The sequence below is a fragment of the Pristis pectinata genome, chromosome 4 (assembly GCF_009764475.1).
Source record: "Pristis pectinata isolate sPriPec2 chromosome 4, sPriPec2.1.pri, whole genome shotgun sequence".
NCBI lineage: Eukaryota > Metazoa > Chordata > Chondrichthyes > Rhinopristiformes > Pristidae > Pristis > Pristis pectinata.
The window spans coordinates 75636651-75652414 of NC_067408.1; the positions used below are offsets into that span (position 1 = coordinate 75636651).

A 15764-nucleotide genomic window follows, 5' to 3' on the forward strand; every position below is an offset into this window, starting at 1 on the left:
TATTGCTTGAAACCATCTGTCAATCAATTGATATGAACCAACTGAACACATAAAATTCTCCACAGACAAGAGGTCAACTTGAAACCAGTTTCAAGTTCATTTGCTTCACATTCTCTCTTCTCTCCTCTTCCATCGGGTAGAAGATACAGGAGCCTGAGGGCACGTACCACCAGACTTAAGGACAGCTTCTACCCCACTGTGATAAGACTATTGAATGGTTCCCTTATACAATGAGATGGACTATGACCTCATGATCTACCTTGTTGTGACCTTGCACCTTATTGCACTGCACTTTCTCTGTAGCTGTGACACTTTACTCTGTACTGTTATAGTTTTTACCTGGACTACATCAATGCACTCTGTACTAACTCGATGTAACTGCACTGTGTAATGAATTGACCTGTATGATCAGTTTGTAAGACAAGCTTTTCACTGTACCTCGGTACAAGTGACAATAATAAACCAATACCAATACCAAAATTAGTTTCCTAAGTGTATGTTACTTGTATGAAGTATCATTGGGTATTCACCTGGGTTTGCTCATTACAATCTTATATGCTGTGACATCATGTCATACACTAATTATATTCATTCACATATATGGTTAGCATTTTTGAATGCCCAGCATTAACATCTTTCAAATGCATCAATAAGATCACAATATAAAACCGACTGAGGGGCAGTATATATCGACTGCAGCCAATACCAAACAAAATACAAGCAGGTGTTAACTAATGGTGACAATTTCAGGTCTTTCATAACCCAGCCATGCTAACTTGTTGGACTGTTGGCCAATTTGTGTTTTTACCAGATCTCCTATAAAGCTAATTTCTTTTCATCACAATATCCAATTACATACTAGTTGGCTTAGTAAGAAAAAGTTTCTTTGTATGTACACACCGTAATTGTGGGTTAACAAACTCTGATATGCTACTTGAGCTCTTTCTTGTCAGTTTAGCACATACAAAGTAAAAAGGACAAGATTTAAATAACACCTTTCAGACTTCAAGATATCCAAAAAGCCTTTAAATCTAATGAAATACTTTTGAAAAGCAGTTGGTTTTTTGCAAGTCCCACACACAGCAATAAGATAAATTCATCTTGTTTTGCAGGTTAATTCCTTATTGGCTAAGGAAACTCTCTTGCTCTTTTTTACATCCAGCTTAACTGGTGGATGGGACCTTCATGGACTGCTTAATTTCAAAGCCATCTCTCTGACATAGTTCCTCCCAACACTGCAGTCTGTTGCCTTGCCTGGTCCTGATGAAGAGGGTCATTCTTTTTGGCCTGAAGCATCCCAGATTCTGCTAACTTGCTCCCAGCTTTGTTGCCTGTAAGAGCTATGAAGGTTTTTATATTTCTTGGATATTCTGAGATATTTAAATACTATTAGGGGAGGAAAATGATTAAAAACATAACATGGTATTAAAAACATAACATGGTATTAAAAGTCATTTAAAAATTGTTACCTAAAATACTTCAAAATTATTTAAAATAAACTAAAAAACATTGTCTTCACCTTTGTTTGTTAATGCACAGGCCTACAATTCCCATTGAATTCAATGAGGTCTTGAATCACGTAGCAGGTTTAAGTTTACGCAGGCCCTGAGATCTGAATGCTCAGTGATGGGAAATCTCAGCCCTGATGCAGGACGCCATGAGCTCTGAATCTGTCAACATCTGGGGCTTCCAGATTCGACAGCATATATGCAGAAGAGACAGACTTACTCCTGTTTAAATGGTTAAATAGCATTAGTTCTGCTTGGAATTGCCAGCATTAGCCAGCAAAACTCAGCCCATCACTTTCAGTGAAGCCTGCTTGTCATTGCTGCTCACTATCCTGTGGCTTCTGTTGGAATGTATATGCCAGCAGACATCAGGTGACATCAAAATTTAGTTCTGATGTAGAATTTCGCATTGTCAAGTAGTCTGGACATTTAAGTCAAGAGAAGAGCATCTTGTATGAGTGGAAATGTTTGCATTTTGAGAAGAATGTGATGTTGTGCAAAATCTTAAGATCTTGAACAGTAAGGCAAGAATGCTATTAATACTTTTGACTGACTTTAAGAAAGTTCAATGTTCTATCAAATTTCAACATGAACAACATCTGAAATTAATTTAATTATTCTTAGAAGTGAATTATTGTTAGAAGTATTGTTTTATAGAGATTCTGGCAATCCCACTAGCAAACACAAAATCCAGTCTGACACTTCAGATTTAAGTGCATTCAGCACTCTGCTGGCACTATAGGAAGGGCAGGGAACCCAGTCAATATTTGTCCCTCTATGAACTAATCATCTGACAGATAACCTAGTCAATATTAGTGTGCCCAAATTAACATCTGCTTTTCCTCATTATAATAATGTCATCATTCAAAAACATATACAGTAAATCTCTGATAATCCCACACTGTCAGATTTTCCAGACCATTGGATGTTACTCTTTTAATACCCTTATCCATTTTTAATTCATTTTTTTTAAGATGTTACTCAGTGATGTAATCAATTTTTCAGTGAACTAGCTGAGTTAAAAAAGAACATGGGAAACAAAACCTGGTTAATTTAAAGGGAGTGGGGGGAAACATCGCCGGGATTTCTGCGCAATTGGATAACGAATTATTAGAGTTTTACCATAATTCAATGTCTGTAGTGTACTTTAGGCAGACCAGAGGCCATGAAAGGACCACATAATGCAGGTCTTTCTTTCTTTAAAGTTATTCTAAAGAAATTGCTTACTGTCTGTTAGCACTCAGAAGTAGGAAAGTAGAAATTATCAACATCTTTAACACAGTTTTTAAAAGTTTCAGCTAGGTCATTTTGCCAAAAGCATAAAAAAATTAAGTTTTAGGTTCTGGAAACCTTGGCCTCTGCCTTCATGTAGTTCAAAATACAGAACTTCTTCCGAGCACTAGAACATTTATCAATGCACTTAAAAATATTTACCAAGTTCAGTACTGCATAAGCAGATGGAGGAGTGGGAATGGTCAACTGAATGAACTATTGATTAAAGTTGGGATCATGTTATACAGAAAGAGGTCTACATATCTTTTGTGCAAAATCCACTACCTTCATTATTGAAATTCTTTAAAGAATTTAATTTATATCATCAGCAGTTCCAATGTGTACCCATTCCAGTGGCAGGAATAGAGGTAATAAAGTCTACAAGTACAATTTAGCTCTGAATCCTGCTTTACAATTATGTCTTTGAAGCCAAAGAAAAATTTACCATTTCAGTTCAGCGCATTTAAACTGCATGCCTTACATTTGTGAACCGATATTTTAAAGACCTCAGTCATCTCAATTCCCTTTGTTAGAGGAGAATGACGAGTATTAATGTTCTATTTCACTGAGATATTAACAAAGGTAAAGGATGCGTCTGCAACACAACGGCATGGCACATCAGCTACAAAGGCACCAATTTCCACATTCCTTCCTTAGTCATAGAATCACAGAGTTAATAGGCACACAACAAGTCCTTCGGCTCACCGTGTGCATGCCAACCATCAAGTACTTATATCTGCTAATCCTCTTTACCAAGACTTGGTCTGCAGCCTTCTATGTCTTGATGATTCAAGTACTCATCCAGATCATTTTTAAATGTTGTGAGAGTGCCCACTACCCCTATGCACTCGGGAATTCCAGATTGGAAACACCCTCTGCAAGAAAAAGTTCTTCCTTAGATCCCCTCAAATCCTCTTACCCTTTACCCAAAATCTATGCCTTCTAGTTTTAGATACCTCTGCTAAGGGGAAATCTTTTCTACCCTATCTATGCCCTTGGTAGTGTAGCGGTTAGCGTAACACTATTACAGAGCCAGTGACCCGGGTTCAATTCTCGCCGCTGTCTGTAAGGAGTTTGTACGTTCTCCCCGTGTGTCTACATGGGTTTCTTCCAGGTGCTCTGGTGTCCTCCCACATGCCAAAGGTATATGGGTTAGGAGTTATGGGCATGCTATGTTGGTGCTGGGAGAGTGGCGACACTTGTGGGCTGCCCCCATCACATTCTCAGTAACGCAAAAAGGCACATTTCACTGTGTGTTTCGATGTACATGTGACTAATAAATAAATATCTAAAATACCTATGTAATTTTGTATACCTCTATACAGCTCATACCCCCCCCCCCAGCATCCTCCATCCCAAGGAAAGCAAACCAGGCCTATCCAGTCTCCCCTAGTTTTGCAATAGCCTTTGTTTGTCCTAATGAGCACTCAATAGAACACATAATAGGGTTGACTGGACTTAGACACGAATCCATCTCAATTTCTCAGGGTAAACCTTAGCAAAATCATTCAATGTTAAGGTCAAAGCAAGACTACTATTGCTGGTAGAGGATGTTTCACATTACTCAAATGTTGCATACGTCAAGCTACAAAGGTTTGTTATATTAATTAGGCTGTAAATAACAAGAAAAAGAAAAAAGTATAATAGATTGGAGTGAGAACACCATCACAGTATTAAAAAAAATCACCTTTGTCAAATACATCGTAACACTGTTTGAGAGAGAAAATCAATTTTAATTATTACAGCAATGTTTCTCATTCTCTTTCCACTTGCTTGCCAAGATCACAATCGTTACACCTTACCTGGCAATAACGAACAGCACACAACTGACCCCAAGGCAGGCCAGTAGCACATACATCCAAATATCAGGGGATAATGGATTCAGGAAGGAGAAAACGCCGGGGTTTGTGCCATTGGGTTTACGGTAGAGGATACTAATGCCCAGAGTCATGAAGGGTTTAGAGAAGTCAATCACTTTCTCCCGCACATAGGTAATAGTTAGAGGAGCAACTGCTAAATCCGCTTTCTGCAAGAAAGAAGAAGAAAGTGACAATTGTTCCAAATAAGAGCCAAAAGAACAAAAATAGTCTATTCAGCAATATTTTTAATTTAGCATAACTTCAAAAGGTCAACTCTGACAAGAAATAGCTAGATAACTGCCTGGAACTGAAAGTACAGTATCAAAAACACTGCTATCTGAAGTTTGTGACATAATGATATTGTATTATATTTTACTGAGATTGGCTAGAAAAAATAGGTAGGCAGCTATCTTTATACAATAGCAAGTGGTAATGGTTAGTAATTCGTATAGCACCCATCCACAATGAAGAAGCAGTCTGCATTGTGTTCTTATACAGTGCAGGTAATGAACAAGACCTGTCACTGTAAAGGACAAATATGAATTGAGATGATGCTCTCTATTTTTCATATAATCACTTTTCATCTTAGATTTTTCTTTGAACCAGAATGGGAGACGACATGATAATAGAAAAATTAAAGCTGGAATGATATTTTCACAGCCCATTGGCATCCCAGAAAACAAAATGTTCTCTTTACAAAGGCTGACTATAACTGTTGGGTCATTAGGGATAACAGATTAATCAATTTTACTAAATTGAATTAATCTAGCTGTCTGAGTTAATTTGGTTATTGGAAAACAGAATTCCATTAATATTTAAAACAAAGTCAAAAATAATTTCTGCCTTTATAATATCTACAGAACCTAAGTACGGCCATCACTAAACTGACTTCATGAAACAGTGCTTTGTGATGCATCAAAAGCAGCATATTTTTAATTCCAATCATATAAACCTAAATATATCTTCACATAGAAGAATGTCAAATCAGAAAAATCTTGTTTCAACATCTGCTTTACAGGAAGAGCACCACTGTGCTACTCTGCTTAATTAGATGCACAAGTAGGGGGAAAGAAACAAATGTGTTTCTGTCATAACACAAATGTGCTGTGATCTAAAATTCAGTGACACTTGCTATTAAGAGGCCAGTCTGTCATCACAGGAGATGTAGCACATTTCTAATAAGGAACACTGACAACAAAGCAAGACTTTCACAAACAACCTGATCATGAAATGAAACACGATCCACACCGTATTCAAATCTGTAATTTAAGGTAAAGGATGACAATTGGCAGAGAGTTAGATAAAAATATTTGACTAGTTGTGGAGAAATAATTATTTGAATTTCAACTACAGTTTGAAAAAAACTTCATTAAAATGTGGTTTTCATGTCTTTAGAAAATTTCCAAATGAAGCATTTTTAAAAAAAAATGCAGTCACTACTTTATATGGGAAAAGGTACGGCCAATTTGTTCACAACAAGCTCCCACAAGCAGAAATTTATTGTTTTGATGTTTATAGAGAAAGAAGTATTGGCTAAGAAATTGTAGGCATTCTTCTGCTTATTTTTTCAAAATAGTGCAATGGAATCTCTTACATGTAAGAGGACAACCAAAGCCTTAGTTTAATATCTCATCCACAAGACAACACCACTGTCTATTGTACTCATGCTTCAGAACTAATACTGGAACCTATATCTTATGACTCAGAGGAGTCCTACCAAATGAACCATGACTGACAATGTAAATAAACAGATCACATCTACATACTGTTGAGTTAAATAGCAACAGACAATTTGGACTACAATGGATTATAAAGAAGTGAAGAGGCTGTATAGAGCTTTGCACTATAATTCAAAGCTTTCAATCAACCTGCTCTCCTCAGAAGTATATTTTTCCTTAAATGGCCATATTAGGTATTCAATCATACTTTAAGGAAATGGTATTGTTGGCGGAATATACTTCTACAGAAAGATTTTGATCGGTTCTGTTGGTCTTCAGGCAGCAAGATAAAATGGCAATGTTATTACTGCTATTAATCCTCATCTGTGACAGATCTTAAATATACAATAGGCTGTTACAAAAACTTGCCATTTGACAATGGTGCTGGTAACCCTGCTGAACTGCCCAGGCATGGTTTGACATGTTGGCAGCTTCTACATGCTGACAGTGTGCTGAAATTAACAACTTAAATCAGTGCCGAAACGTAATCATGTTTAGAATGGGCAAATATGCTGGGAACAACTAAATTAGCATTATGGACATTTAATTGATGTTTAGTTTACCACATTGCTAACTTTGTGAACTTTAGGAGGACAACCCCTGGTGCAATAAGAATGTTTCAGCCAAGGTAAAGGACAGCTTTTCTTTAGCTTTCATCAAGTTGGCAGACAACATGCTTTCAGTGGAAGTGCACTTTGTTGGAACATTGGGAGGTTGCATTCTGCCTCAATAAAACAGAAACCACACGGCCTAATGTACCATCACTTTATCTTACTTATCAGTGTGCAGCCATATTTTGCTTTGTAACCAACACCCACTGGTGCATTTGGTAAAAAAAATAAGAACTATCCAATGGAAAATAACAGCTGAATGTAGTTAACAAAGTGATCCCTTTTACATTGCAGCGAAGATGCTGCAAGGGGTTTTAAACCATAACTTGAAATTTTCAATCAAACCGTTCTCAGAAGTAATCTTTTTTTCATACGTGGCCATACCATTTATTCAATCAATCTTTAAGGCAAAGAGAAATGAAATGATATTAGAGCTAAACAATAAAGCTCCTTTCTGGTTTTGGTATGATACAATTCTATCTTTCCATCGACATGTAGATTTCACACCAGCTTGGGATCAGGGACTTCTGTGACCCACCCCTGGCTGATTTGAATGATTAATTATATCTTTTTTCAAGATTTTGACAGTAGTATCAAAAAAAGGTAGGAACTTTAAAAACAAAATGTAGAAAATTCAACTCTAGGCCTTTTAAACAGATATTGCTTCAAAACCTATAATTTATTTAAGAATTGACTGCCTTCCTTCCCTCATTTATGCTTCGTGATCACTGATTTGAAAGTAACTCAATGATTAAAAGTGACTCAGTTATACACTTCAAATGGGAATGTTCCAGTAGATTCAAAGAAACAACTGCACAATATTGTCAGAAGAAAATGAAAATTTGCAAAGCCATCATAAAGATTTGTGATGTACGATTTTATCTAATGTAAATCATAATTCTATTCACTTCATTTGATCTAAAGTTCATGTAGAAACACCAAAGATCATAGAGCATAACGATAGAAACAATAAAAATGTGAGCGTGTGAGAGAGTGTGAGTGAGAGAGACAGAGACAGTTGCATTGCACAAGTTATAGCTGTGGTTCAACTTGTATATAAAGTAGATAGGAATGGGGGAATGGCCCCGTAGAACTGACTCAATTGCCCTCAGGTGTCCAAAATATCTTAGAATTTTACTTCTATGTTTACTTGCCTTTTGTTTCCTTGTAGCAGACTGTATGATCAGGGGGAAGGCTATCAGGGTGTGTTGTGGTGGTAGGTAATAGTGGGTACTGCTGCAGCTTAGGACAGAAGAGCCTCAATGAACCAAGTGGTTTTTTGCTGCCCTTGCTTTCTGTATTACAGTGCCTCAATTAAATACCCAGTTGGTTTATAATGGGAATACATATCACACCACTCTAGAATGGTACATGTCTCCACCCATTGGTGTCTATTTAGGTCTTCTCATGAGCTACACTGTTGAACAATTTCATAGCCATAAAGGAAGGTGATTATGAAGTAAATTTTAACCTAGATTATTTTTGAGAAAACTATTTAATGTAAAATAAACTGATGAACAGAAATAATTTGAGTATTAACTAAAAAGTCATGAATAAGAGTGGAATCTCACCACTGTATATTAGTCTGCTTTCCACAAGAACCAGATCTGTTAAGATACGTTAAGATACAAGGTTGTTAATAGTTCTTGATGCTCAAGTATTTTACTAAAAGTTGCACTGTATTTTGATAAACCTATTTGATTAGTAACAGTTTAATTTATAAATAAGAATCTTTTCTTTCATAAATTTTTCACACTACAGGACATTGCTCATCACCATTTCCAGGAACAAAAAAGCTCAGCACCTTCCTTTCAGATTTCATTAACTCCTATCTAATAGTCCACAAGCAAAGCCTGCAATTGGCATATTCAGAGTTACATTAGGATGAGGAAATAAAACGACAGTTATTCTGACAAGGTATGTTCATTGTGTCTCACAGATCACTGCACAGCTGACATATCCCCAACTGCTATTTAGGAGGAACTACTTAGTTGGCATGCAGAAAGGATTATTAAGAATAATACATTTATTGGAGAATACTTCAAGACACATTCCAAAGGTACATTAAACTTAAAGTGCTGGAAGCACTCAGCAGGTTAGGCAGTGTCAGGGTGTGTTGGGGGAGGGCAGGTGAGTGGAACAGTCAGTGTTTCATTTCAAGGTCTCTTCATCAGAACTGGAAAAGGAGATAGAGGGTGGATGGAGAGAACCCTGATAATGATTCTGATAGGGGTGCGGATCAAACTTGTCAAGGCAACAATTATGTTAAAAACTGCAAATGGAGAACAAAAATTGAAATAGAAAAATACTACTACATCTGTGGGGAAAAAGGAGGCTACCAAAAATTGTTAAATTCAAAAATATACCCAGATGATTGGTGTGTACAGTTCCTTGCTGTAATATTGGGCATCATTGGAACAATGCAGGTGGCTGAGGACAAAGATATCAAGGTAGGAGTGGGATGAAGAACTAAAGCGACAGGAAACTGGAAGCTTTGTGCAAAGCAGTCACCCAGTCTGTGTTTGGTTCCTTCAATGTAGCACCCAATGCAGTACACTAATTGAAAGTGAATCGCTGCTTCACATAAAAGGACTGATTAAGTCCCTGAATGGTGGGAGGGGAAGAAAAACAAAGGTAGATGCTGCATCTCCTGACACCAACTGGAAAGTGCTGCGAGGAGGGGAGTGGTTGTTGGAAATAGAAGATTGAAACAGAGAGTTGCAGAGGGAATGGTCTCTTCAAGATGCTGAAAGGGGAGGGGAGGAGAAGATGTGTTTGGTGGAATCTCATTGGCAGAAACTAAGAAGCATGATACATTAAATGTGGAGACTAGTGAGGCTGAAGGTAAGGACAAGGGGAGCCTTATCCTTGTTCTGGCTGGGAGGAGAATGGATGAAGAAGGAAATAGAGGAGACACCAGCTGAAAGCTCTGTCAACAATGGCAGAGGGAAGCCATTTTTCTAGTAAAGGTTGCAGGATATCACAGATTTGAAAAGGGCAAAATAACAATATTAAGTCCGTGCAATTCCAAATTTAAATGGTTTTGAATATATTCACTTACATGGTTGATGAGTTCTCCAACCATTCCATTCCACTCACTCTTCTCATTCTGTGCCCCATACTTTCCATCAGCTACCAGTCTAACTTCGTAAGTAAAGCCCAGAATGTTTGATAATTCTTTCAGTAAGTCAAGGCAATAACCTTCAAAACGATCATTCCCATAAAGGGGCTTGTCAGATTTCTTATGCATCACATAGGGATCTTCCTACAGAACAGAAACAATGAATAAAACCTTTTAGAATATTACTTGACAATTATAATTAATCTATTTCCTCTGATGGGCAATAGTAACAAAGGAACAAAAAGTGCTGTGCTTTTTTATTGAAGATTAAATCAGGTCTGATGATAGTTAATGATTGATAATCACAGTCTTGTATCCACATTTAAAATTCTATTTTTACCTCTTATAACTTACATAGCATCAGAACTTCATAGTTATTGGATGATGTTCCCTCCCAAAGGATGGTTGTAGATTTTAACCTAACTATAAGTGGAAATTATCAACAATAACTCTCATAAGATTGTTAGGTTTGTGTGGACGTGCCCTTGTAGTTTTGAAGTACTTTTGCAATAAGAAAGAAAGCTTACCAAAATAGTGGTAACCAAGAGAGTCCTATTGGCCAATGAGTCGGTGATGTTGGAGGGCTTGTCCTTCAGGCTGGTTGTCATGTTAAGTCCTGTGTTTGAATTCCAAATTCCAATCTATAACCAAAGGACAATATAATCTTCATGTTAAACCATAAATAATATTTTTTATTTGAAATGTACTTTGCCCACTATGATTCTCAACAAGTTTTAATCTGTTTTGGCCTCAGTTCAAGCGGTACAGATGTGAAAGCTGGATTTTCATGAAAGAGAGTGCAAGAGAATTGACTCAGTTGACATGTGGTGCTGGAGAAGACTCCTCAAAATACAATGGAGAGCAAGGAGAAGCAATCCTTCAGTCTTGTTCCCGTGAGGCTATGCTACTCAAGTAAAAGCTTATATATTTTGGACAAGTTATATGGGTAAATAATAGAATAGAGAAAATAATTATAAGTAGAAAAAAAAAGGATGATGATAGTGAACAAGTGGATGCTTGAGATCAAAGAAGCAACTGGTATGGCCCTTTAGCAACTTTGGGACATTGTTAGTGATAACCATCTTGGAGAGAGCTGGTCCATCAAGTCACCAGAAGTTAACACCAATTTAACAGCATTCAACTGATGGATTGACTGGCAGACAAGTGTACATGTAACCGTTTGACTCATTAACAATGCAGACTAACACTGCTAAATGTATTGTTCCGGTTCTGTACAGCTGACTGGAGTGTGCGAGATCCCAGCCAGAAATCCATTCAACCTGTTGCATAACCAATAAAAGAATTACAAGATGGTATTTTCTTCTGTTTTGCAAATAGGTTGGGAAACAGGTCTACTGAAAGCTCTCCTCTGAATATGTTCTACTACTCTTAAAATGCATCAACTAGAGCAACACCAATTTATTATTAAGATTAATTCTAAAGTAAGGCATTAGTTAAACAGTATTGCCATTGATCCCTGGAAGGTAGACATCAGATCATTTATTCAGACATGGGCATGGAACACTGGCTGCTGGTTTTCTATTTAGATACAATAATCAGTGATAGAGAAGGAGGAATGAAACATCCTCACTCTTTAGGAGTTTTTTCAGTCCATCAAAGCTGAATGGTGATAAAGTAGGCAGCCAGAATAAATGTTAACAGGCTTGAAAGTACATTTCCTGCAGTGAAATGTTTTGGAAGTGCTGTGACATATTTAGAGATATCCTAGGAATAAGTCAGTATGTGCATAACAGACAAGATTTTTTTCATTAAGTGTAACATTTATTCTTGAATTCAAGTATAAAATATTACAGTAAATGGGGGAAAACCCTCACATCGGAACTAAACTAAGCACAACTACTTATATAAACGACACAAAATAAAATAAATGATGCAAACCTTCCGCCATATTTTATTGTAGTAATAAGGAGTGTCACCAGAAGGCTTGTAAGAAATAAAATATTTTGTTAAAAAATCAAAATCTTACTGATGTATTAAAATAAAACCAAAGAAAGAATAGTAAATGATTTGGCATAATTTATATCAACCAATCTAGAAGCCATCTTGTTCACGCTGCATTTTCTTGTGTTTTCTGAAAATGATGGAACCTCTGTTACATTCATCAGTGAAGTGGATTCTAAAGTAAAGCTATTAGCATTTATGTCTATTACATTTTGTGCACCAAACATTGCTCTTATTCAGCAGCATTCTTTCTAAAATTCTATCCAAAATTATCATTTACTATCCACTCCTGTCCATATAATACTCTCTGTCTCTGCCCCAAATGATTTGATGATTTCAAGCACCATCTCAAGTCATCATGGTCTCTCCTAAAGTTTGCTGACCTTCCATTCTTCCTTCATTGTTCACCTAAGTAACAACCCAGCTTCTTTTCACAATCATTTCTTTATCTGCCTTCACATGATTTACTACTCCTATTGTTTCAATCACTGCTAAGAATGTCTCTGATTATTTCTTGCAGAACTCTCCACATATAGTTTCGTCTGTATCATCCAGTACTTTCTAGGATCACACTCGAATGCTGAGATAACTCTTGTTACTTTTTCTTTATTGAAACATCTTAAGTCTTCTTAAACATCTGTCCCATCTCTGCCAACTGAGACTGACAGCATCCAATCATCTTCTTCTGATATTTCCATTCCTTTCCCTAATGACACTAGCCCACACTCCTATCCTAGAACCAAGCCTGCATCTTTCACTAGTTTCTCTTCTATCACCCCTTATGATCTTTTCAAGCTCATTTTACCCATGAGAACTTCATCCTGTTTTCTCAGTTCTATTCCCACTAAATTGCTGGCCAACTAGGTTCCTCTCCAGGCTCCCAAGTGAGATGATACTGTTGTTTCTCTCTCTTTCCAGGTACTGTCTCCTTTCAACACTATTGTCATCATCCCTCTCTGCAATAAACAAGCCTTGGACCCATTCCATCCCAACACCAAACCCCTATTCCTCTTCAAAGTCCTTGAGCATCTTGTCACCTTCTAAATTTTTGCAGGTTTTTCTTGGAGGTGTTACGGACTCAGTGAAAGTCCCTTTAAGATAGAGAGTGTGTGTGTATGTGTGTGTGGGGCGTGCTTACGTCAATAGAAGATAAAGGACGTAATGACGTTGTTGAAGAAGTCAGAAGAAGAAGAAAGAGAGAGAGAGAAGGGAGAGAGACACCAGCCTGCTTGTTTTCTCTATCGATGGATGAGAAACAATAACTGTGTTTGCCACTGAAATCCATGTATGGAAGTTGGAAGTAATCCGGTGGAGTTCACTTTGTTGCTGACCTGTAGAAGGAAACAGGTATTTGTGTGTGGACGACCACGGTTCGGATGCTTTTCGGGGTGAGGAAGTCACTACCGAGTAAACACTGAAGTGTCGTTTGGGTTCCATCGTGGAACATTTGGATTTCGTATGTACTCTCTCTATGTTTTTCTACATCTACATCTTATCTTCAGACAATGGTGGTTGTTGAAGAAGCCCTTGCTCATGTTTCACCTTATGGCTTGCGGAACTGAACTTTAAGAACCATTCAGGAACTGGGAGTTTTGGACTTTGTCACACACACACACGAAGAGTTTAGTTTTGGGGTTAACGTTCGAGGTTTAACATTTTTGAATTCTAACATACTAACATTTTTTTTTTACTTTTATTTTACGTATTATCATAAGTAGTGATTAATAAAATAGTTTTTAACACTAAATCATGCTCAGTGTGTTTCTTTTGTTGCTGGTTTGTGACAGAGGTTCATGTTTGAATTCCTCCAATTAGGATTCTGCCCCAGCCACAGTACTGAAAGAGCTCTTAACAAAGTCACAAATGAGATTATGTGCAGCTGTGGTCATCTAATCTTTCTTAGTAACGTGCAGTCTTTGACAATGGTTTACCACACCATTTTCTTAGAGCACCTCTCCACCATCATCCAGCCTGATGGGACCACGTATACCTTTCTAATGTATTTATTAGCATAGCCAGAAAGTCATCTGAAATTGCTTCACTTCCCTTTCCTGCACTGTTAACTTTGATGAGAAGGATGTACCTATTTCTTCACACCATTTATCTGCACAATTATCTCACTGATAATCTCAGTAATCTTTGTCTCGGCCCGAGCTCATCTGGTGCTGACATCTTTACCCACCCTGTTGCTACTCCAAGTATTAATAATTCCAATGCATTCTTGCCTCGCCATTCCTTGTTCTATTCTCCATAAACTCAAGGTCATCCACATTTCTGTTGGACATGTCCTAACTTGCACCAAGTCCTGTGCTCACAGACTGATACCTACCTCTCAGATAAGCAACTTCTTGATTCTAAAATTCTCATCTTTGGTTTAAAACCTGGCATGGCTTTGCCTATTCTCATCTCTGCTGTAACTTCCAGATATAACCTTCAGTTACCCATGCTACTCCAATTCCGGACTTTGGAGCATCTCCAATTTTAATCACTTTGGTGGCCATACTTTCAGCTATCAATGCTTTAGAATTCACTCCCTAAGCCATCTCTAACTATCCTTCTTCCTTTAGCATGCTCTAGCAGCACAGGGTAGAGGTGAAGGCAGAAAAAAAGCTGTGGAGGTCAGGCTAAAATTGAAAGCCTAGACTGTGAACAGTCTGGTTCATCTTCAGACAGGCAATTGCTACTAGGAAGTTTGTTGTGCTGACAAGTGCGTTTATCAACAAGGCAGGTTCTAAAAAGGAGGAGGAATGGACAATGATTTGCCAAAAACAGAGGTATCCAAATACCTGCAAAATAAAAGTGACCTCATGAAACACATACTCTTCTTCTGAGCTCATTGTTACTAGAAATTCACTAGTTAGTCTGGTATCTCTGACAGACTTGGACTCAGAATCAAGTAGATTGCTAAATATCAACCCAACTTCAGGGCTTACTGGCCACATGACAATCCATCATAGCCTACTCTGCTCATAAAACTTGAACTCAGGTAATGGTACAGCAATATAGCCTCCGACCTTATTATTTGAGAATAACATCCATGTAAAGGAATGCTTACCAGTCAAAGGAATGCCCAAATTATGATGCACAAGGAATTCACTTTATCCGAACCAACTATTGGGGACAAGTAAAATACCACCGATGCTGGAAACTTAAAACAAAAGCAGAAGATGCTGGGAATATGCACGATAAGTGGAGAGGAGAACCTTAGGTTAATTTTTTATATTGTATTACCCATCATTAAAATTCCCCTGTATTGTACCAATGGACTGCATGACACTGATGGCAACGTCAAACTTTAACCCAACTTTCTTCTCTATAGATACTGCTAGATTGACAAAGAGTTCCAGCATTGTTTTTATTAGAATATGGAGCCAACTCTGGACCAAATAGAACTGTAGGACTTGTGTTTGAAGCAATTAGTAAACCCACACTGTTCCAGAGGAATGGTCTATTAAAGCTTTTGGTGCAACAGATTATTTAACACATTATCTTTGGATCAACTACTCAATTAATTGTTGTTAACTTTAACCTCATGGGTGCTATCAAGTAGTGGTCTATTAATAAACAAAAATGCTTTAATTAATCACAGTGTTAATAACTAAACAGGATTATTGTACGTGGAGAAATGCAAACCTTGCAGTTTTGGAATTGGTTTATTTTTGTCACATGTACTGAGGTATAGTGAAAAGCTTGTCCCTCCTACTGTTCCTACA

At 37.4% G+C, this 15764-nt stretch overlaps 1 protein-coding gene across 1 annotated transcript in view; it reads right to left on the reverse strand.

Annotated features, from left to right (window-relative positions):
• Positions 1–15764, reverse strand: part of LOC127569064 (glutamate receptor ionotropic, kainate 1) — a 205023-nt gene that overhangs the window by 35576 nt on the left and 153683 nt on the right. Inside the window, exons 9-11 of the mRNA XM_052013359.1 lie at positions 10617–10730; positions 10030–10233; positions 4583–4806 (exon numbers count right to left, since the gene is read on the reverse strand). Coding sequence (XP_051869319.1) covers positions 4583–4806; positions 10030–10233; positions 10617–10730 — 542 coding nt within the window. The remainder of the gene's footprint in view (positions 1–4582; positions 4807–10029; positions 10234–10616; positions 10731–15764) is intronic.